The sequence below is a fragment of the Calypte anna genome, chromosome 2, assembly GCF_003957555.1.
Source record: "Calypte anna isolate BGI_N300 chromosome 2, bCalAnn1_v1.p, whole genome shotgun sequence".
NCBI classification, from domain to species: domain Eukaryota; kingdom Metazoa; phylum Chordata; class Aves; order Apodiformes; family Trochilidae; genus Calypte; species Calypte anna.
Window position 1 is genome coordinate 99,576,724 of NC_044245.1, and position 24,384 is coordinate 99,601,107.

The 24,384-nt window shown below is 37.7% G+C and overlaps 1 protein-coding gene across 5 annotated transcripts in view; it reads left to right on the forward strand.

Moving 5' to 3' along the window:
• The window catches only part of PPP4R1 (protein phosphatase 4 regulatory subunit 1), a 63,403-nt gene that overhangs the window by 15,189 nt on the left and 23,830 nt on the right, over positions 1-24,384 (forward strand). For 3 of the 5 annotated variants that reach the window (XM_030445503.1, XM_030445504.1, XM_030445506.1), the window contains 7 exons: positions 6,288-6,394; positions 15,418-15,560; positions 16,887-17,033; positions 18,537-18,644; positions 19,371-19,436; positions 22,610-22,768; positions 23,834-23,964. In XM_030445503.1, the coding sequence (XP_030301363.1) occupies positions 6,288-6,394; positions 15,418-15,560; positions 16,887-17,033; positions 18,537-18,644; positions 19,371-19,436; positions 22,610-22,768; positions 23,834-23,964 (861 nt within the window). The remainder of the gene's footprint in view (positions 1-6,287; positions 6,395-15,417; positions 15,561-16,886; positions 17,034-18,536; positions 18,645-19,370; positions 19,437-22,609; positions 22,769-23,833; positions 23,965-24,384) is intronic. The other 2 variants (XM_030445505.1, XM_030445507.1) reach the window with 2 other exon arrangements.

Here is a 24,384-nt window from a genome sequence, read left to right on the forward strand (position 1 = left end):
TATTTGGTTAGACAAATGTATAATTTGCAGTGTGTGATTATACTGAATGATTAAAGTGAAGTGACTTTTAACAATAACTACAAAAGCCTAGTCTCCTTTTATTGGATTCCTTGGGCACTAATGATTACTCACATGGTATCAGAGCTGGTTGCTTTGTGATGAAAATGGATCTATGCCTGCATCCTACAAAATTCTAGCAGGTTGGACTTGGAACTTGCAAATAGGAGTTACTTCTTGATTTAAATGATTTTTGACAGGCCAAGACAGTGAAGTAGGGTATCCTTTAACAGCTTCCCAAATGGTTAAAGGGGTTGCTGTGTTGCAGTTTTTAACATGTTATGCATCCTCACTGTTTTAAATATTTCTGTTCTGCACCACAGATGTTGTCTTAGTCTCTGAGAACCTGACAAATACTACAATAAATTACTCCTCTTGTTTTTGAAAACCAAGACAAATAGGACTCCAGTTATGGTTTTGTTAATGAAGAGGCAGCCTCCAGACCAGATCTGAGAAGCCTCTAGCATATGCCATCAAAATCCAATATCATATTGCAGCATTTGTAGGTGCTGAACAGAAAGCCCACAACCATCTTCATGAAACACAAGGTCTGTTCGTGTCTGGTAGCACTGGTGTGAGTGCACACATGCATGGATGAGTATTATCTTCTGCTATTTGCTTTAAAAACACAATTGCTGTTGCAGATTGGAGCATAGCATTTGTCTCTTCTCACTTTAAAAGTCCTTTATGGCTTTTTCTAATCTTCATTGCTACAGACTTGCTTCTTTTACTCATAAAGAAGGCTCAGAAATATGCAGCACTCATCAATAGATCTCCTCTAATAGTAAGGCAGTTCACTAACAACAAAACCTTCCCTTTGGTCAGCCTGCTTTGTGAGGTATTGCTGTTGCCCTTTCTTTTCAAACCAAAGCACATCTTGGCAGCAGACTTTCATTCACCAGTGTGATCAGTCTCAGCTATCAAGACTATATCTACATACCAAAGTAGGTACTTTTAAGCTATCCTTTTGCCATACTTCTTTTTGTTCCAAAGTACTACTTTGCTTTTCCCTTGGGAGACACCATACCTGATGTCTTTTGGAACAGGTTTTCTGGAATAGTTTAACTTCAAAATACTCACAAGTAACTGAGATTATATTGGATCTCAAAGAGGGATTAAGCACAGGTGTGTGTATTCTTGTTCAGCTTATAAGTAGCACTTCCACTATCACCAGTGTAGGTGAAGATTTGGCCTAGAGCTTTCTGGGTTACTTGTCTTTTTTGGCTAAAAGGTATGCTCCTCTGACTTCATGGCACAGACATAAGGGTTGATGTGGTTGGTAGAAAGTAGTCTTCTTGCTCTCTAGACTATAGATGGAAGAGAGATGTGGATCAGAAAAGAGGCTGTATGACGTGTTGCAATGAATTATTTTAATGTGGTTATTCCTGACTCAGGTGATTACAATATAAACTTTGGTTTTACATGTCTGTGATCCTGGAAAATAATAACTTAGAAGTTTGCAGAATATATGCTGTTTCAGGAACTGAGAGATCAATTTCTTTCCAAGGGTTTAAAGGTAATGGTAAATTTTAGATGTATTAGAGCTGTACCATAAGCCTTTCCAGTTCTCCATGTTCTTTTGTAGAGTTAAGAACATCATTTTACTAGGACTTGAATGCAGAAAGTATCCTCACTAACCCAGAATAATGCTGTTTTCATTCCTGTGTGCTGTAATGTGTATCAGAAACCTCTCTAAGACGGTACATTTGGTGGGATGTGGGGAATCTTATATGGACCCTCTTCAACTGTAAGAAATTACCTTGTCTCATTTTCATTTAGATATGATCAAACTATAAACAGGAAGTTAACTGAGAATTTGGTTATCCACAAGTTTTTTTCTCCCTGTTCATTTTCCTTCTGTCTGGGCAGCCTAACCCAATGCAAGGTTTTTCTTTTTGGGGTATTTGACAATAAGGAAATGCCGAATTCATATCATATCTATGCAGGTGAAGCGAATGGTCTTCATTCTGACTAGGACATGTCTTACAATTTAAGGATAAATCAGGTAATTTCTCCTAATCGTAACTCCTTTCCTGTTTTCATGCTTTAGTCTTTGAGTCCACTGTACATCAAAGAATAAAATGTAGTAAAAATTAAAAAGGAAACAAACCTCAAAATGCATCTTTTCTGTGTGGAATATATATTTGCAGATACATACGTACCAAATAAATGAATTTCAACATTCACAATATAGATGGAGAAAGTGTATATAATTTTAATGTACACTTACAAGGTAAATTGAACTTTTGAAGGACAGAATTTTTGAAAGCTCTAAGAAGTCTTAAGTACTTTAAAAATATCAAATATACCTCTGTGCATTTAGCCTTTCTTTTTATGAAGGGTACAAAGATGCTTATTTCAAAATTGTGTGTCTGTTCAGAATATCTTTTGACAGTTTTGGGAGGGAATGGTGCTGAGCTACTACTACTAATTTTCACTTACACATGAAATGTTATTGAATCTTAATTTAAAAGTTGTTCAAAAACATATGAAGAAAAAATTATATTCCTTATTTTTCCCTTGCTTATTTTTATTTTAACACTAGCTCTCTAGATAAATATATTCCTCATGCAGATTAACTCATATGGATTTTATAGTAGAAATTTATTAAAGGGCTAATAATGGTGATTGGTACACACTAATTATACCACTTGAAACTTCCAGTATAGATTCCAAATAAGGTCAAAGTAGTGTATAAAAGGTGTTTAAGTGGTCCAAGCAGTTATATTTGTAGCTGTTCTCAGAGTATATCATCACAAAACCTAATTATGGCCATGTGTGCAGAGTCTTTAAAATACCTGTCCCCTGCATGTGGATGTTAGCAAGGTGTTTGTAATTGGTCCTCATTTTGCTAATTGCAAGTAAAGGGTGAGTAGAAGATACCTACATCTTTAAGGGTGCCTACAAGGTACCTGTCATTTTTTCCTGCCTTTGGACAAGCTCTCCACATGCATGCTCATGAAAACTTGAACTTTGCTGATAATCCTCCACTTCTGCACATAATAACTGAGGAGCTTGTGCTGGATGCTACTTTCCAGCCTTTGACCTCTGCCATTTCTTTGGTCTGTTAGCCATTTAATGGATAAATAAATGTGCTGCTCCTTGGGTGACAGTCATATACCAAAGACATGTTAGGGGAATCAATCATTTTCTTTGAGATTTCACATCTGTAGGGTTATAGATTTGAAACCTCACCTGCCAGAGCAGTTAGAATAAGTCTTTTTGGACATGGAGGAACTGGGAATGAGACCTGACTGGGCAAGAAGATGCAGTTCTAGTAGTTGTTGTACTGAAGACAACTGTGCTGGCACTGAGAATGTGTAGAGGTACAAGTTCTTAGTGGTGTTTGGTACTTCATTAGAGGCAAATGCTGCATAAATCCAAGCAAATGGCAGGAGTGAGATAGCAAGAAACCATTAATCCTACTCCCATATTGTACCCTAATAACTAGGACTAATGTATAGTAACAGATGTATGCCATTGAAATCACCTATATTGTCATTGTTAATGATGGTGGAATAATTTCTGTCAGAGAAGTACAACTGAATGAGTCTGATTCCCTATTATAAGGCAGTTTATGGGGACATGTTGTCATTATCCCTAGAGGAAACCTGTTCCTTGTCTTTTCTCTGTCATGGGAGGTGTCTCCTTGCTCCTTGAGCAGGAAACATATCCACCCATCTTGGCTGTTTTGTTTGTGTCTAGACCAGGCAGGTCATCTTTTGGAACTCTGTTACAGTTTCTCAAATGCTAATGTGGTACTCGCCAGGCAAGTTGCCGGACAAGCTACTGCTTGCCTGCCTTATGTTATGCTGCTATGCATTGATAGTTCATTGCAGTCCTACAGTTGTAGGCTTTTTGTAGCTTGACTGCCAATGCTTGCCTGAGAAGGAAGATCAGACTGCTCCACAGGGTTGCAGGGACCTTTATTTACTCTCTACTCTCCAGTAAGTGGAGTGTATAGAAGTGTGAGCTTGCAGCACTCAAGTCATTCCATGTTAATTGCCAACATGCCAGGTCTCAGCCTGTGGCAGTTGCCAGCTATGTTTTGCTTTGTCTTGTGTGTTTGTACCTTGGAGGCATAACAAGAATTTTGGCAGGTTGTTGGGGATAATGTCAGAACTAGGTCAGAGCCTGTAATGTTTGGAGGATGTGAGTGGACATCATCTCCCAAAACACAGGATGTCTGGAATTGAGATTATCCCGGCATTATTGGCTGCCTACACAGTTAAGTGTTCAAGAGTGAGCTTAGCTTTCCCCATTGCCTTTTGTTGTAATGCTTTTAGCAGTCTGCTGAATATACCACCTGGATGCAGGTAGAGGCCACATTCTAAATTTAGTCTAGGAAAAAAATTGCATGTCCCTTCTTAGCTTTGAGTGGATTTAATAAATAAGTCCTACCTACTTCAGGTTAAAATTTGTGTTTTCATCACCTCCTCTTGAGCACATAGTTTATGGCCTTAAGCTTTACAGAGTGACTACTTCTGCATAGCCATCTGCCTAACTCACAGGAACCAGCAAAGACTTACTGTGAGATCCAGCCACCACAGTTCAGGATGCTGCTAAGACCTTTGTGAGGTGGGAGCCTTCTCAAAATTCCCAGCATAGTAGGGGCCCATACCATAGCCTCCCAAGAGCCAGATGGGATGCACTGCTGTTAATTGTGATTCTTTACTTGCTGAGATCAACACAGTGAGTCAATTGACTTGTCTGTCACTTTCCAAGATTATGTTTAATATGCTGGAGACACATGCATCCAGGCAGACTGGTTTATGAAATATACTTCATCTGTTCCTCTTCTCTTTTCAGAGGAGACCAGCCCTTTAAAAGACCAAGTCAACTTTGCTTCTAGGTTAGTGTGTCACATAGTCTCCTTCCATCAGGATTTTGATAGCTGAACTTCCAACTGCATAACAAGATCTCTGCTGAGGGATGCTGCCCTTTTATCAAGTTGAAAAGATTGAGGCAGAGGAAATTTGTTGAAAGCCAAAGAGGTTTTTTTTGCAGTTCATTTTTAAGGGGATTTTTTAATCTGTATGTCAAACATATTTTCAGTTTGAGGAAATGAAAATGTCTGCTTAGCTCTGGGAATTCACAGAAACTTGCTGCATTTCTCCAGATGCATGGAATTGTAAAGTGCTCAAGCTCTGTACACTAGGAATGTAACCATTTGTTTCTTACCTGTATGTTGCCATTGCTTGCATTTCCCGTTTGTGGTGAACATGGTCATATTTAGCTATGCTTCTGCTCTTGTCTATAGCACTGGTGTTTGTCAACAGTCCTTGTATCTGGCTACATCCTAACAGTGTTTCTGGCAGTCAGTTCTGGAAATATCTGGCACTTGACCCTTGCTGCTTCATCATTTTGATAAATTGCTCTGGGGCAGCGTGCTGGACACTGTTTCTTGAACCATTCCACTGTTAGGATAATCCTACAAACTCTCTGAACTGATGTTCAAACCATGTTGTCCAAAAAGGTGGAAAAAAAGAGTGGCACCATTGCAGGATGTTGTTGAGGAGAAAGGTTCATTGCCAGCTACAGTGTTTAAAAACAGTCTTAGGGCTCTCTAGGTAACTACTGGGTGTGACTTTGTAACATAGACTGCAACAAAACCTTAGGGGACAAAGCCCCAAATTTTACAGTATCTTGTCACTGACAAGTTTAATCGTTAGAAAAGTTTCTTGTTTATTGGAAGTAATAACTGAGTTGATTCTGGCTTGCTTCATTTTCTACATTCCTTAATGTGTTTGCCTGGCACACCTGGGCTGGTATCTTTTATTGCCTCAGTATACACCTATTGCTCTGCATAGCATTTTAAAGAAGTTTAGATTCTGAACATCACTGTCAGTATGGAAGCCTTCAGCTTGAGTGTCCATGTTTTTGTTTGTCAAATAATTTCATAATTCTGTTTAGAACTGTTCTAACTGTAGTGGTGTTGTCTTTATATGGAACAAGGTAGGGAATTCAGAGGTGAGGAGGAAAGACTGACACTGACTGTAAACCAAAGGGATACTTTTAATGTCACATTTAATGTTAACAGTTTTTTTTATCATTACTCCAGGTATCAGAATTAAGAATCCCCAAAACAGGACTGACTAAATTTACAGCTAAAAGTGAATCCATGGAAAATGTTACTGTTTGGTTTTGAAAAAAACTTGTATGATTGCAAAACTTTTATTTGGCTGTATTTCTGGACACAAAACTAATTTTAATTTTTTCTTGTAAACTAGGCAAATGGTGGCTCGAAGTTTGCTGGACACTTTGAAGGAAGTCAGTGATGATGAGAGAGATTGCATTGCTGTGTTGGAGAGAATCAGCAGATTAGCTGATGACTCAGGTAGGTAGCATTAAACCTTTTATTGGGTTAATGAGGGAAAGTTAGAAATGTTGAACCTGTGTTCAGCACAGGACCAATATGTTCTTTCTCATCTTCAATACTCAAACTAGGCTTCTGCAACTACAATAAAATAATGTAAAATTTCATTTTGCTGTCATTTCCCCAAATATGACTCTCTTCTTTACTATTTTCCTCAGCAAAATTAAGCCCCTTCAAAAAACAAGATTACAACTTCCCATTAGTACATTTCTAATAGTTTGTATTATGTACTTTGGCTACTCAGCAGATCTACGTGATTATTTTAGATTTGTATATAAATAATAATTTCCTATCTTGAAATGAATCTTTAAAAACATCTGTAAAAAAATACCATCAGTTTTGATATAATTTAATTCTGAAGTTGTTCCCTTGGTCCCTTTTGGGCAGCCAGTTGTGAATGACAGAGGCAACAGGAAATGGTAACCCAGGTGTAGGTAAAAGTATTGAATAGGGGATCTCTGTAGATATAGGAGGACTTCTACTTCAGAGTATATTGAGACTACTAGTTGTTTGGCATAAAAGGCAAAAGCAGGAGAATAAAGAAAAACAAATTTGAAAGCAAAGTGGTGGGGAGTGGATGAAGGGAAACATGGTGTGGACAGAGTTACAACAAAATTCTAGGTTGAAGATGCTCTAGAAAGAATTAAGGACTGGATTTCACCATAGCTGATACAGTTGAAGCACCAGAAGGAAAAAGGAAGGCTTTAGTGGCAAAACGTCAGAGAAGATCTGAAGTTCATTTTTTTTTGTCATTGTAGGAGTTCTATGGAGAGAAACTTGCATTAAATCTTGTATGAGAAGACAGTGTTTCTTCTGTTTAATGTCTTGTTAGTTTTTCTTCCTTCTTCTGGAATTGTAGAACATAATGCTTTCCAAGGGTAAAAAGGTATTCTGCTCATTTCTGTTTATTCTGTCATTGCTGTCTTCATTTAAAATGCATGTTTTTATTTTTCTGAAGGAATGTCTTTGTTTAGCCAGGAAAAGTAGTCTGTTGTAAGCATTATATAATTGTTTTGTACCTCTTCAAAGATTCCAAGAGGAAAAAGAAGTTAGTATTAATTTAGGAATATATGTCTTTAATAAAAAATGTTGGCATGCTTCTGTTTCTAAGAGTGCTTTCCTAGCAAAGCCCTGCTGCTTAAATCTGTAAATACAGTAACTGTGTGGTCATGTTAACAATCTTGGGCAAAAAGTTCTGCTTCTGGTGTCTGTATGATCATGTTAACAGTTTTGAACATCAGAAACTTTCTGAAGCTTCATTTCATGTTTGGAAAATAGGACAGATGTGTCAGGGGAAAATGGCATCATGCAACAACCTTAGGCTCTTAATCAGTGACCAACCAAGTGTACCAAATTGATGTTTGTTCAGGTATAAATGTAATGAAAGCCAAGAGTTGAGTTCAAATCAATTTGTTTCCTTTAGCAGGGTGGAGTACATTTTTAGTCAGGGTTGATATTTTCTCAGCGGCAGTAAAAGGAGCATTTCAAGCTTTTCCTGTGTTGTAGAAGCTGTCTCAGATCTGCCAAACTAGTAGCACTGGATTCTGCAGCTGCCCTGCAAATTAAATTTCTGCAGACTTAACTGAGTTTTATGCCTCAAGCAGTTGCAGTATTGGACTTAGCCTGTTTCTGTAAGACAGGTAATTAGAAGATCCTGTGTCTTCAAGTATGTGAAAATTCATTAGGAAAATAGATCTGCTTTGTGTCTTCTCAATATATATGTGCTTGGCTACTATTCAGACTGCAGCACACTTTGTTCTGGATTTTTTTTAGTTTTTTTTTAATAGAGTTGCTTCTACTAGACTTGGTTTTTTTTGTTTTTCTCTGCTTTTTATCCATTTATGATATTTTTCTAATTTTTTCAGTGTAACAAAAACCATCTGAATTTGGAATAAGAAAACAGTATAAAAGCATCTCTGTGTTTTGAATTGCTTGCTTAGGAGCCATTTGTCTGCAGGGTTAGAGCCATTGTGGAGTCAAGCCTTCATGTTTAAATGCATAAATAAATAAAAATAAAAACACATGGTTGAGAAATCAAACTAAATTGTTCATAGGAATTTTCATTTCTGAGAGGTGGTACGCATTATAGTTATGCCTGTTATTTAATATTTGAAGGTCTTATCCTGCTAAAATAAGTCTCAGAAAGCAAGGTACTTTTTTTTTCTGCTCTTTTTTTTTTTTTTTCTTTTTATTTTCTTGGCAGTACTGGGTATAATTTGTTTCGATTTGAAGAAAGTACTCAGCTTTAGCTCTCTTTGTGCTACTGCTGCCATTATCTAAAGTAAGGGTACAGCAGTGAGCTAGAAATACCCATTGCCCTGAAGCTGACTAAGCAGTACTCTGTCCTGTTAGTGCCTTGTACGTTCAGAAGTCCTGTAGTCCTGATGTTTTTCTGATGTGGTCTTTGGTTGAAAAAGAAACATGTTTAGGGCTTCTGGGTTGAGTTTTGGTTTTGTTTGTTTGAGGGCTTTTGCCCCCCCTCCCCCCCCCTTTTTTTTTTTTTCTTTAGTAAGCTGAGGTTGCAGTGAGAAAGCCATTTCTGTGTTTGAGTGCAAGAGAATTTCAAAACAATATTATTATTATTATTCACCCTGTACTGCGATAACACTTCGAGAAGCTAAATGTCATGCCTGTTGTGCTACATGCTGCATTAATATGAAATTTAAAATAATCTTTACTAGGGAAAGGTGTACATGGAAGGTACAAAAGTCAGGAGACTATGGAATGGCATGGTTGTCACAGATCTTGACATACCAACTGTCGAGCCATGACCTAAATTTTTGAGGCATCATGACAAAAGCAAATGTCAGTGCTAAAACGTTTAAAAACAAACAAACCCCAAAAACCTGTTGAAAAAATCTGCAAGAGCTTTTGATGGACTCATCTGGACTCAATAATTTATGAAAGTGGCTTTTGGGGCGGGAGGGTAAGCATTTAAATAGTGCCTGTACCTAAAGAATGCTAAATGATATTTTAAGATGTCTGTGTCAGCAGCCAGTGTGCAGGTTGCAGGTGGAGTTGTACTGAACTGTATTTTGTGAAGGAGAGTCCTGACTGCTGTTGTTTAACTGCACAGACAAATGATATAAAATGGGTCTTCTCCTGACAGGGCAGTTTGGACTTTTTCTAACAAATTAGTTTCAAGTTATATGTGGTTTTTCATCCTTGAAATCCCTACTGTGTTACTAATTGGGAAAAAATAGCCAGTACAGGTGATAGTGGAAGCAAGCTGTTCCCAGTGCTGGTGGAACACAGGTGTTGCTGTGCCCTGGTATCATGTCCTGTTGTGTGTAAATGGCAGCTGTTCCAGTGGAGGAAACCCATCAATGACAGATGAGGAATAACTTGCTGCTTCCAGCCTTCTTGCTCTCCAAAGAAATTTTTTATCCAAATCTTAGTTGTTTGTCTTCATTGCAGTAGCTGGGCATTACTGTGAAGTCTGTGATTTTTGATCTGGACTGGCCTACTGTCCTTGACAGAGAGTTTCCTAGAACAGTTGCAGCTGTTTTATAAAAGGTGCTACCTTATATTGCTTTAGAATTTGCTGTTTAATCACTTTGTAATTCATCTGTTTCTGTAGGGATGGTGGGTATGGAAGCAGCTTGGCATAGAAGCTCGGTACTTGGCAAATATTTATTTATCTCCCATAAACACTTGCTAGTGATGAAGTGCTTAGCTTAGTGTTAAAACAGCTGGGCCTTCTTTCTCAAATGTAGACTAGCTGCAGACATGTGAGCCTGAACAAGGCCCTTATGTCTGTCTTTTTCACTTGAGTAAATTCATATGATTCAAACTTTTTTTTTAGTACCAGCTTGTGAATGGCTTATCTGATACAAGGATTCATCACTGTGCACGCAACTACAATTAATTGGCTTTGAAAGTTAGCCAGAATTACTGCATTACTGGCATTTTGCTAAATGTGCTTGTAAAATTAGGCATTAGAAGCTTTTAATCTTATTTTATGAAGAAGAGGAAGAGCCTGTATCTTCATTTCTAAAAGATAGGTTATTTTAGTAACAGATGATGGGACAAAAAGAAAGTGGCTTCCTGGAGGACTGGTCCTTATTTGGTTAAATATAACCAACTATATTTTTTTTCTGAATGAATGAAAAGTAGTCACTTTACTACATAGAATCAATTATGAATATAGTTTGCAAAACAAACTGATTAAAAAAAATTTTAGACTAATTGGTCATTAAGGTTTGAAGTTGTATAATCAGGATTAACGCGGATGGCCTCACAACCTTAATGACTTAATAGTGTGCTTAACCTTTGTTAGTAAGACCATTTCAATTACTGCTGCTGTTTTTGTGAGAGATGCCAACAGTACTTGTTGGATAGCACATATTACAGAATTTCACTTAACAAAATCTTCATATGTGAGCAGTATTAATAAGAAGGCTAATATTTGCCTTTCTCAGCTGTCAATAGCTTTACCTTTTTTGATGTTTCTTGGTTTTGATTTGGTTTTGTCTTTTGTTTTTTTTTCACCTCCCTTATTTTCATGTTTCTGGATTTTCTGTACATTTTCTCTCATCTTCTGCTACAATACTTTTTTTTTTCCTTTGCTTGGAAAGGAAAGGAATTGTCTTTCTATTGTCTTTCTGTGCATCTGATGTGTGTCTAATGGTTACTTTCCCTCTCTCATAAGTCTGTATTGCATTCCTTATTCTGCTAGTCAGTAACAAAGTACATTTTTGGTTAGTGAGTTAAAAGAACCTGACTAATGAATCAGGCTAAATACAGAAGTTAGGATCTATAGAGGTAGAAAGGAGTGAAGGTGCTTTCTGTGCTGCTTGCTTCTCTCTAGTACATATAAATCACTATTTTCATTTGCCTTTCCCCAAAACACTTCTTTAGGAGAATGAAAGTGTAAATGCATAGCTGTGCACTTACAGCTTACAACTTTATTTCTTACTCACAACCCGTAATAAGAACAAATACTGAGATGATAAAACATCAAAATCATCAGTTAAAGCAATGTTAACATCATCAGTAGCTGTTGTTCACATGCACTGTATATACCTTCTACAACACAAAAGTCTTACAGCCTCTCACAAACACTGGAGAAATTGACTGCTGCTTGTATTCCAGAATGGTCATTTTGGAATAATAAAAGCTTTGCAGATTTTTTTCTAAATACTGTATATTTGCAGAATAAGCTATTGTGAAATAAATCTAATTGTGAGCTGGCACTGAAAGGAGTATTTCATTTACAAATAACTGTTGTGGAGCAATTAGTTGGTATTATACTGTGCAGCTCTGCAATAATCCCCTTTTAATTTCCAGTGTACAGCTAACCATTGTGCTTTACTTACTCATAGTTGAAGTAGAATACAGAGTGCACTGAAGCCTCAGCAGGGATGAAGTAAACATTACACATTTGTATAGGGTAGCTAAGTGTATGTGCTAGAGTAGAAGTAGCTAGATGAGTGTGTTGGCACTTTGCTTATGTCAGGGGTGGTGTCAGACTCTAGGGGAAGTGTAAATGTTTTTTCATAGATGGGGAAGGAACAGTCAATTCTATGATTTTTTTTTTGTCATTTTCAACATTGATTTAAATGGCAATTTATGAAACAGCTAAAACTGAAAGTTGGTGCATGCAGATCAAAGTCTGCCCAAATTCTGGAGATGCTGGTTTCCATATATTGCTGGTCTCATGTCGTCAGGAAATGAAGAGAGGTAGAGCTGTGCTATCATACTCTGGCAACTTGTTTCCAATTTTTATTCAGAAGCATAAGAAATGGAAATCTATTTTAATTTTCTTGTATCACTCTTACAGTTTTGCTTGATTTCTAAAACACAGTTCAGTATAATTCTCTAGAGAATACATAAGACATGATAGAATGAAATAAAGTGCTAATAAATGAGAAAAACAACCATGAGTTTTCTTCTAAAATATATATTTTTATACTAATATTTCTTTTTGATCATGCAGGGTTTTATTTTTGGTTTTTTTTTTTTTTTTTTTTTTTGACAAGTTGCATCACACTTTTCTAGTATCCTGCTGCTTTCAGGCATAGACTTAGCTTCAGGAGAGTTAGAAAAGAGCAGCATTTAAAATACTTTGTCTGCTGAAATACTTTTCCAAGCAAATTTTAGAGAGAACCTAACCGTACACAGTGATTAACTAAAAGAGCAACTTTCAGCCTTGATATGAAGCAATATTCTCTGCCCAGTTTTTGTTTATGCTGTGTGAAAGCCTGGTCCTGACTGTATTGTACAGTGCAAAAAATGTGTAATACAGATATATTGCCCATCTGGATAAGCTTACACTTTAGGAAGCTATGTGTGATAATTTTAACTGATAATGCCATGCTCTGTTCATTGTGTTAATAACCAAACCATAAATTCAGTTTTAAACCGGTGGTTCAAGGGTTGGACTCGATGATCTCTGAGGTCCCTTCCAACCTGGCTAATTCTATGATTCTATGAAACAATAGAAGAATTTAACCTGAAATTGCAAACACTGTCATGCATTGGAGCCTGCTGGAATGTGCATTTGGTGCTGCCACCTGTCTAAGCTACAGACAAGCTGAGGAATAGATGATGGGAATGGGAAAGTGCTGTATCTTCAGCAGAAACTTTTGGCATTGTTACACGGGTCTTTAGGAAACAATGCAAAAAAAAAGCTCTACTGTAACCCCATCCACAAGATTAGGCTCTCAATTCAATATACGCTGGAACATACAGTTCAACATTTGGAAGAATTGAGCTCTTATCTAAATTGGTAAGCTTAAGGTTCAGGTTCTTGATAGCAGCAGTAATTGCTCTGAAAAGCACAAATGCCTTTTTCATGGTGAATTATGGTATTACATTACACACACACAGTGCTGGTTTGTTAGTTTGAATTGACTACTAAGACCAGAGAGCCATGTTCTTAAAAGTTAGGGAATGTAAGAACTAAGGTGACTTTACAGTTCTAATTCATTACTGGGTATAAATTTTTTAAATCTCTAATTGCATCATCTTATCTGTCTGATCCTCCCAAAGCCAGAGCTCAGGAAGAAGGGGGCTCACTTTACATGAGCAGCTCAAGAATGTCAGGCAGCGTGGCCACCCTCTTAAATACTGCATAGTAGGTAAACCCTGAAGACAAGAAACAAACAAACAAAAAAAGCCAAAAAAACCCCAAAAAACCAACAAACCAAACAAAAAAAACCCCAAAACCAAACCAAGAAAAAAAAGCCAAAAAAAAAAAAGCATTTTATGGTTTTGGTACTCATTGCTCTCTTTCTGTGGTGCTTCTTAAAGAAATTTATGAATTAAATTTCTCAGCAAACTGAGGCAGTGTTGCCATTACTTTGACAGTAGGTAGGTGAACTGTAGAGGTCTCAAAATCAAAACAATTTATCCGTTTTGAGTGCCTGGTGTCTTGAAGCCTTGTTCATAGCTCTTGACACGCATAATACAGAGCTCTTGTTGGCTTTGATTGCAGTGGTGGTATTTATTTCCTCAGCAATGAAAACACAGAGTTCAGAATGCAATAAATGAGTTGTGTGCAATTACACTGAAGAATTTCTCTTGAGCGTTTTGCACAGCTTCATGCTAAGCAAAGGAACAAACCACGTTTCTCAGCATTTTCCTTCTTTCACTTTGTTTGGATGGTGATATCACAGTAAGCAGTTCTTGTACCCTCTTACCATTGCTTGCTTCCATCATCAGGTAGTTCTGCTACTTGGGGGAAATGTGTGAGACCAATCTCAGTGCCAGTTCTTGCTACTGAATCATGCTGCTGTGGTGGGGCAAAAGCTGTGTCAGCCAGATCAGTCTGCTGATACGATTTGGAATCTGGCTGCACAAACAGTTGCATTGGCACGACGGAAAGGCCAGCAGCAAGATTTGGGTTTGTGAGGGTGGGAACTGCCTGAAGCAAATTTAGAAGCAGTTTAAGAAGCTCTGCTGCCAAACGTGGCCTCAGCCAAATTTCTCTTATTGTTTCACCCTCCCCTCTGCCCTCCTCAATATCTGTCATCTTCTATCTGCTGCAAGGAATGAGGCAGGGGTCATAAGAAGGGGAAAAAGTTCCCTTTGATAAGTGTTGTGAGACAAACCTCTTGTATCCTTAGATCGTGTCCTGGGCATGTTTTGAAATAGCAGCTTATGGGAAAGCTGGGAGCAAGTCCCTCAAGTGCTGACTTTGGGCTCTAGTTCCAATTTCTTGTCCAGCAAGTTTCTGTTTCCCTTCCCTTTAGTGGGTAGTTTTCTCCTTGTCACTCACCTCTCAGCCCTCCTTACCCATCGGGGTGGTTCCTCATTCTGCTCTGTTTCCCATCTGCAGCCTTTTCAAAAGAGTTGCTCTTGGGAGAGGGGCTGCCATACAGCCTGTCTGCTGTGATGGCTTTCTCCATGCTCAGCAAGGAAGGACTCTTCAATTTCTAGCTGCTGTGCTCTCAGTCAGCTACTGGGCAGGTATAAATGCATGGTGTTTTTAAGGCCTTTTAGCTTAGACATCTTTGGGCAGTTTTTCACACAGGTAGAAAAAAACATGTTGAGATTTAAAGGGACTCCTTTCTCTGGCATATTTCAAGCCCTCTTCTAGAAGTGAAGAAGCCTTGTAAGATAAGAGGACCAGAATTCATCATAGGAAGAAAATAAATGGTTTTACCAACTTGAATCTTAAAAAAAGCTGATATGCTTTGGTTGATTTTTTTTTTTCCTTTTTCTGTTTTTCCTGTGTGTGAGAAGACCCCCCTAATGAAGAATTGCAGCTTATGCTCTCATGTTCTAAGGAGTGCTCTGACACATTTTGATAACAAAACATAAGATGTATATATGTAGCAGTACAGAGCCTAGTTTACCTGTTTTGGTTTTACAAAAAGATGTTGCTTGTCAAAATGAAGCTTGACAGAAACATGCTGACGTGTGCATTTGAGAATATAGTTTGTATGTACAGGACTGTAAAATATTTAATCTGGCACTATTGGGCAATATGCTTGTAAACATTTATTCGGTCTTGTTTGGTTTTATTCTGACCATGACAGAGCCAACAGTGCGGGCAGAACTGATGGAACAGGTGCCTCACATTGCCATGTTCTGTCAAGAAAACAGACCTTCCATCCCCTATGCTTTTTCCAAATACTTACTGCCTATTGTGGTACGGTACCTCGCAGACCAGAATAACCAGGTAAGTGTGTCAAATGAGCTAATTGCATCTATGTGGTGCTGTGGTTTTTCAATTTAAATGATCATACAAGTGAGAAATATTTTGGGGTAAAAATGTTTTGAATGATGTGAAGTACATAGCACTCTGAAACTTGAATTAAAACTTGTAAGGTTTTATAATTTTACGTAATCTGTTAGACATTGGAATAGGCTGTTCAGGGAGGTAGATAAACATATCCTTGGACATGTTTAAGGGTCGTTTAGATATGGTGCTGGGGAATATGGTTTAGGGAAAGACTTTGTAGAGTAGGGATGATGGTTGGACTGGAGGATCTGAAGGGTCATTTCCATCCTGAAAGATTCTCTGATTATGTTCTGGTTTAGGGCTTTTAATCTAATATTGTATTCTTGTGGCCAAGCAAAGAGTCACTTTCATAAGCTTGCATAATTTAAATTCTGGCAAAAAGGAATAGTAGTTATAAAGAATTGACTCCTTGGTATAATAGAATTTTTCAACACTATTGTGTACTTGCAGTTATTTGTATATTGATCCAATAAAGCTTTCAGATTAGACTTCTGTGGTCTTTTTCTCTGCATGTATGTGTTTTGTCTAAAGCTTTCTAGGCTTCTCTGCATCTTTTCAGACTAGGTGAAACATTATTATTTTTGCTAACGTATCAGTGGTTGTGTTACTAATCTTAACCTATGTTGATACTTGATAGTTCATTTGGCTAGTTTGCTCTGAAACAAAAACTTTGAAGGTGTTTTCAAAATTGCTGCATTGCAGTATATAGTAACATGTTTTCTGTAAGATTTTCTCTTCTGATGAACTTACTTTTTGAGAGGCAGGGGTTAGCCATATCCCAAGTCAATTATTAATGGTTATCTTATTTTTATATAGTTTTAATTAGGTGGACCTAAGCAAAATTGTCTCTCAGAACTTGAAATACTTTTGCAATAAATGTATTTAATAGCCTTCAGCCAAACTTGATCATTTAAGAAAAAGAGGATTTGTTTAATAAAATTCATGTTCTTTAGAACTTTGTTACTTCCAATTAGCTGTACTGCTTTTCTTTCATAAGCTTTGCCATGACTACATTTATTTGGCATTGATGTCCTGTGTTTTGGGCTGTATGCAGGTGGACAGTTTTATAATAGCATTGGCTTAGTTTAAAATATTCTTGAGTTAAAACTGTTTCAAATATGAAGTGTTTCCTTCGCACCAAGTGCAATTGTTACAGATGTGTGGCAGTATAAAGGAACAGCATCCCCAGGACATACATTTAAACAAAAAACCTCAAACCTGTCTTCAAATTCCTTGGTTCATTTTCTTGTCTTTTTATGGTAGGTCAGAAAAACAAGTCAGGCAGCACTGCTAGTTCTGTTGGAGCAAGAACTCATAGAGAGATATGATGTGGAGACCAAAGTATGCCCTGTTCTGATAGATCTGACAGCTCCAGACAGCAACGATGATGTGAAGACAGAAGCAGTGGCTGTAAGTAACAGCAATACAAAATTACACAGTGTAAAATTTGCTTGAATGCTTTGTGTTGCAGTGATGGTAGTGTGCTAAAGAGAAAAAAAATGACACTGCTTCGCATAACTAAAATCAGTAACTTTTTCCAGGCTGTGTTGCATTCAATGCAAGGTTAGATTTCAATTCAATGGCTTATATATTCAATGGCTGTACAGAATAACCCAACTGAAAAAAGCAGGACTGTGGATTCATTTTATTGACTTTGAAAGCATTGGCTTCTGATGACTTTTTAGGGTTTTTTCAGATTGGTTTGATGTATGGAAGTTAAAAATGCATATGTGGAAAATTTTCCATAAATGGAAAATATTTAATGCTTGAGTTTTGTTGGTGTTTGCTGTATGTCCTCTTTATTGATTTTGTTTTGTTTTATTAGATAAAATAATAAGCATCATGAGTTGGTTAACTCATGGTTGGCTGTTCTGGGTTTTTGTTGTTGTTGGTGGTTTTTTTGGGTTTTTTTTTAGTGTGTTTTTTTTTCTTTTTGCATTCAACACAAGCTTAATAATTAAAAACTATATGTTGAATTAAATTAAGAAAATTAATTGATTTATGAAGGAGAAATGACTGAATATGTGTGTCCTTATGTTTCCCTTGAAGTTTTGCAATCTATGTTGATGCTTTTTGCAGGGTACTTTGAAACCTCATTAACATTTTACTTTTGTAATATGACCGGACTTGTAAACAATGAGCAGTCTGGACATTATTGTCGTTGGCACCAAAGTTCTCATGTTTGCTTGAAGATGCTTACAAATACACAAGGGAGTGAAATTTAAAGCAGATTTTTTTTAGTCATCTTCATTGTTTTGAAGATATTGACATTTGAGACCCTAGAGGTAAAAAACCATTATTTAGCTATTATAGGAAAATTAATTTAATTATTTTAGATTACTAGTAATCAGAATGAAAGAGCAGCTAGAGGGAAAAGTTGTCATTTTCTTTGGTACAATTTGCTTTTCCGATATATTTACATTAGGGAGTTGCATTTGCTCAGTAAGAAATGTTGCAATTCATTTTTAAATCATTCAGAAATTATAGAAATCACTTAGGCATATTGTTAATTATGTGATGTTAATTGTAATTATGTATTTGTTAAGTATTGAAATATTGAAAGAATCTTGTAGTTTTAAAAAAAAATGTCTTTTTAAAGTATGAATAATGTCTAAGAGTTCAGTTCTCTCCATTCATTAGGAATTTGATTTGGTTTGGTGAGAAGACTAATGTCTTCTATATGTGTGTTATGTCATGATGGGGAGGATAAGAAAAATTTAAAACAGATGCTTTTTGCACAAGGGGCCAAAACTTTTCAATTCAAAATACAGATAATTTTTTCCCGATACTTTTCACAATTTTCAATCAAATTATGTGCATCAGAATTAAAAGTAAATGTAAAAAGCCTCTGCTTAAAGACATGGAATTGTGTGTTGTCCAAGTGAACCTGATTAGTTTTTTTCTTGGCATTAGATAATGTGCAAAATGGCCTCCATGGTGGGAAAGGACATCACGGAAAGACTTGTTCTTCCTAGGTTTTGTGAGATGTGCTGTGACTGCAGAATGTTTCATGTTCGTAAGGTATGAATTATCAGCATCTGGTCTGGATTATCCGTGAAAGCAGGGTCATCAGCTCAGGACTTGTGTTTCTCTAAATGACTCTTTCCTGCTAGATCATGTCTGTGATGTGGATAAGTGAAAACTATGGACTCTCTTTGTAGCTCATATTTCCAGTTTTTATATTTGATGCTGAGGTTTTTCTGGAGTCCCTGCCTTTATTGTCAGAAGCAAAGAAAGGATCTGCTTGTCCTTATGCTGGTGTAGGTAGCCACAAGAATGTGAACTAACTATAGCTACAGCATCAGCCACCTGAGCTCATATCTCTGTGCATAGATGGAATTAAAGATGCTCATTAAGATGAAATAAGCCAGTACTACATCATAGTATGTAAGAGCAGAGGTTGTGTTTTGGTTTCACCCTGCCATTGCATAGCTCATTTCCATGGATAATTACTTGTATTCTTAGTTTTGGTAGCACTTTAAATGCTTTTTATCCTCTTTCCCTCTCACTTAAATTTTGGGGTGGTTCTTTCCTGATTGAAAAAGGCTAAGCCTGAAATAAAGAAAAAAATCTTATTTTTGTTTTTAAACTATATGATCTTATAGAATGGGAAGTGACTGATACTGAATTTGCAGTGAAACTTGATTTTATGGTTTTACAAGCTTTTTATATTTTACTTTCAATTTTGTTTGCTATATTAAAGCTATGGTCTCAGTGGTTCCTTTTTTACATCATTTTGTCTGCAAGGTATGTGCAGCCAATTTTGGAGATATCTGCAGTGTGGTTGGTCAGCAAGCTACTGAAGAAATGCTGGTAAGTCATTTCTTAAAGGATTTTTCTTTTTAATACAAGTCAGTAGTGGAATTTGACAAGATCCAGAGGGAAGGCAGAGTACTGAATGCTTTCTTTGCTTCAGTCTTCACTGCAGAAGCCTACTCTCTTTAATCCCAGACCCTGGAAGGTCTGGAGAGAGGAAAGCTTTCCTTCAGTAGAGGAGGACCAGGTTAGAGAACACTTAGCCAAACTGGATGTCCAATACCTGGTCTGGTCATCAATGATGTGGACAAGGGGACAGAATGTGTCCTCAGTAAGTCTGATGATGATACAAAGCTGGGAGGGGTGGCTGACACTCCAGGGAGCTGTGCTGCCATCCAGTGTGCCCTGGACAGACTGGAGAGCTGGGCAGAGAAGAGCCTGATGAGGTTCAATAAGAGCAAGTTTAGGGTCATGCACCTGTCACCTGGAAGGAAGAACCCCAAGCACTAATATAGGTTAGGAACAGATCTGCTGGAAAGCAGTTCAGAGGAGAAGGATCTGAGGGGTCCATGATCCAGCAGTGTGCCCTTGTTGCCAGGAAGGCCAACAGGATCCTGGGTTGCATAAAGAAGAGGGTGGCCATTAGGTCGAGGGAGGTCATTACCCCCCTCTATTCTGCCCTGGTGAGGCCACAGCTGGAATACTGCATCAGGAGAGACAGGGAAGCACTGGAGAGAGTCCAGAGGAGGGCAACAGGTGACTGGTGGATTGGAGCATCTCTCTTATGAGGGAAGGCTGAGAGAGCTGGGACTCTCCAGCCTGAGGGGAGACCTTGCTAATGTCTACAAAGGGTGGGTGCAAGGAAGATGGAACTGGACTCTTCTCAGTAGTTCCCAGTTCCCAACAGGCATAAACTGGAACATAGGTAGTTCAATTTAAACATAAGAAAAAACTTTTTACCAAAAGGGTGACAAGGCACTGGAACAGGCTGCCCATGGAGGTTGTGGAGTCCCCTTCTCTGGAGATACTCAAAACCCACCTGGATGCAGTCCTGTGTAATGTGCCCTGGGTGATCCTGCTTTGGTGGGAAAGTTGGACTAGATGATCCCCAGGGATCTCTTCCAACTGATAAATCTTTGAAAGGCAGAAAAATTATTGGACAACTGCTACATTCTGTCAGTAAGAAGAGACTAAAAAAGCTGAGTCTTCAGTGAGGTTATAATTGACCTTTACAAAATCTTGCAGGCAGTTATCATGAATACAGAACTCTTACTTGCCAAGTCTAGAGCTAAGGTGGGTACTCTGTCTGAGAGCTGGGAGAAGGGTTTAAATAAGACTGAAGAAAGGGTCTGTGGAGGCAGAGATTATTTTCAAATTCAAAAGGCAAGAAGCAGGCAGGAATATGTCTTCTAGTGTCTGTAAATGCAGTGAGAGATTTGAGATGAAAGAGGAACACAGTGAGTATAGGCTGCTAGAAGTGTCTAGGCTTATGTGGCCTCTGAATGACATCACTTAATGTGTTAATTTCCCTGAGTGTAAAAAAAAACTTCACAACCCTACTGGGAAGGAGTGAAAGAGAGAGAAAGGAAAAAAAAGGAAAGAGATACAAATTCAAAATGGAGAAACAGAACTGAATGGAGCAGTGAGCAGAGGTTCCTTAATGGTGCCCCCATTGCCCAGGCAGGTCTAAGGAGCTGGTGAATGTTGACAGGCTTGGAGACCTGGCAGGGCAGAAATCAGCCACAAAGTATCTGGGATCTTTCTGCAAGCTTTCTCCTTTTGGGTATGTGAGCTTGTATGGCCAGAGGATGTTGATGGCTTGATGCTATGAATTAGCAAGGGACTTGAATTGAGACAGTGCAAATGGAGGCATGACTTGAGCAGGAGACACTGCAGCCTTTTGCAGATCTGATGATGCCCTAGTCTGACCCTCAGGGCATTTTGTATGTTCCTACAGCATTTGCTGCATTTTCTCCTCAGTACTGTTTGATTCAAGCCATTTGATACTGAAGTATTTCTGCATGGATTTGCATCCCATATGTTTCTAGTTTGGAGATGTAAATTGATTTCTCTCATACAAGTGCCCTGTTAGTGATACGTGTTATGAATCTGGATTAAAACTTTGCATAAGGTGCAATTAGATTATGAAATTTAAAAGTAGTTATGTTTTCTGAAGGCAGAAACATGTGGCTGGACTGTTTGGGATCTCTTTCTCTAACAGAAAACAGCATTTTCTGCTCTTTTTTGTTTGTTAAAGAAAAAAAAAAGAGGCAAAAAGCCGAATAGCTGTAGAGAGAACTTAATTTTGGAACATCAATGTTTTTTAATCAAAAGCAAAGTCCAGAAAACTTTACTGCAGGAAGCAGGAACAGATGAACATCAATAATTTGGAGCAGAGCTGTAGCAACATTCATTGTATTCCTTGCATCTTACCTGCCTGTTGCAAAGGAAGGCAGTCATGTGATAACCTGTATGTCTTTGACAGCCTCCACTGTAGTCTGTCCATTTCATCCTTATCATAGCTGGTTCCAAAAAACCTATGCACTTAAGAAACTTCAAACTGCTTGATTTTTATTAGTAAAACCACTGCTGTATTGAACCTGTTTTCTCTTGCAACCAAATACAGCCTTTTTCTTGTTCCCCTATTACTCTCTGCAGCTTAGGTCTAGCACTGCAGGGTGGGTGGTTACAAAGATTGATAAATCTAACAATGAGAAGTTTAGGTGGTAAAAGGTTTTCTTTCTTTCTGAAGATTCTCTTCTGTTGTCTTTCATTGAGAATCTTAAAAAAAAAATCTGAAGTGATCTCTGATAGGTAAAAATGATAATGGACCAGTTTTCTGTTCCTTTCATTGTTACCTGCTTTAAATGAATGATGTAGAGATGAGGCTTTGACTTAGCATGGGTTTTCTGACTTTGGGAATGTTTTTGGATTTGGGTGTTTTGGGGCTTATTAGGTGTTTATTTTGGGATATAATTCATGTTAGAAAGTTAGTACTTTCTTGCTTTTCTTCAGATAGGTGAATTTTCCTTATCTTTATCCACAAGTAACATCAGAACCACTGATTAGAAGGGTGGTACTACTGAACGTGTGGTTTTTGTCTTGCAAATGTTAAACTAGTGCATCTGGGCATGAGGGCAGAGAACAAGATGAAATTAATGTGGGAAAAGAACTTACTTTGAAACAAGTACTGCCTGCTAAGACTTATAAACTTACTGTGTTCCTAACAGCTGCCAAGGTTTTTCCAGCTCTGCTCTGATAATGTGTGGGGAGTTAGGAAAGCCTGTGCTGAATGCTTCATGGCAGTTTCTTGTGCAACATCACAGGAAGTCCGGAGGACAAAGTTGTCAACCCTTTTTATTAATTTGATCAGTGATCCTTCACGATGGGTAAGAATTGCTTTTTATTTCTTGAATAGCTGTCATACTTAAAGGATTCTACTGTGATACTCCATATAGAACTTTTCCCTATAGGTGTGTAAGACACCTCAAGCAAAATTCTTCTTAGATGGCATAGTTTGTCAATGGTTGTAGAGACTCCCTCACATTTTTACAGCAGCGTATAAGAACTATCAGTGGGATAGCTTTTCTTAGCTACTGAGCTGTGACTTAAAATTGCTGAAAATCATTAACAAAACTGAAAAATTAGATGTGACACATTCGTATTTCTTCAAGTTCCCTACCATTGCCTCATTTTTTGGGGGAAGTAGGGTGGTGGTCTGTGATTTTGGGTTTGGGTTTGATTAGGTTTGGTTTGGATGGCACTTTTTGTGGGCTGTTTGGTTGTTTTTTGGGTTTTTTTTCTTGATAATCTACATAACAAGGTTTGAAAAGTTTGTAATTTATAGCAGTCTACTTCTGAGAGCCAAAAGATTTTGGCACAGGAGCATGGTCTCTTTTAGCCTCAAAAGTGATACAAATTTTGTAGCCCAGCAGAATTAATCAAGTAATAAAAGTGGAGGTAGCTAAGGTAATTGTTGAGAAGGAGAGAATAAATAGTAAGAGAAAGTATAAGTAAATGAAGAACATAGCCAAAATGAAAAGGGAAAGAAACACAGAGCTTATAATCAAACTTAGGGTCTGTTCACCACATTCGTTTCCTTTCAGGATGTTAACATTCTCAATTGAGCTTTTAAATTTACCTGCTTCTGCTGTCTAAATACTTGACTTTTTTTGAATTGTGGGAAATAGATGTGTCAGCTTAGTTACCTGTGCTAACTTAAGTTACTGTGTTAACTGTTTTAACCCTCCTTTTCCTTAGGTTTTTTGTTTTGTTTTTTACTTAGCACTTCTTGTATACAGCTGACTGACTTTTTGAAAACAGGAGCCTCTGCTGTTACTTTCCTCAGTAGGCTTAAGACCATTTCAGTTCCTAGTAACAGACATTTATGTTTTATAGAACAGCAAGCTTTATAATTTCTTTTTTCTTTCCCCACTTTGGGCCCTTTCCACTAGGTCCGTCAAGCTGCTTTTCAGTCTCTGGGGCCTTTCATATCAACTTTTGCTAATCCATCCAGCAGTGGCCAGTACTTTAAAGAAGAAGATGGTAAAAATGCTGAAGATTGTGGTTCTGCACAGGAAAATGGGTAAAGAACTTGCTGAATCTAAAAATTATTATGTCCTTGTTTTAATTCTGTATGAACTGCAAATTAAGAAAATTAACTTTCCTGTATAAATTGATTATTTGTCTTGGTAAATGGAAAGGTCTGGAAGTGTTTGTTATTTAACAGAGTACCAGGATTTTCATTTATTTACTAAAAATACATGACTGTTCATTAACTTAGGATGCCATGTGGAGGCCAATAACCGGTCATGTATCTTAGGGGTCAATATTTGATCCAGTTCTGTTTAACATCCTCATTAATGATCTGGATGGTGGAGCAGGGTTTACCCTCAGCAATTTTGCTAAGGACAGAAAACTGTGAGGACTGTCTGATGTGTAAGAGGATGATACTGCCATCCAGAGGGGCCTCACTATACTGGAGAAATGGGCTGCCAGGAACCTC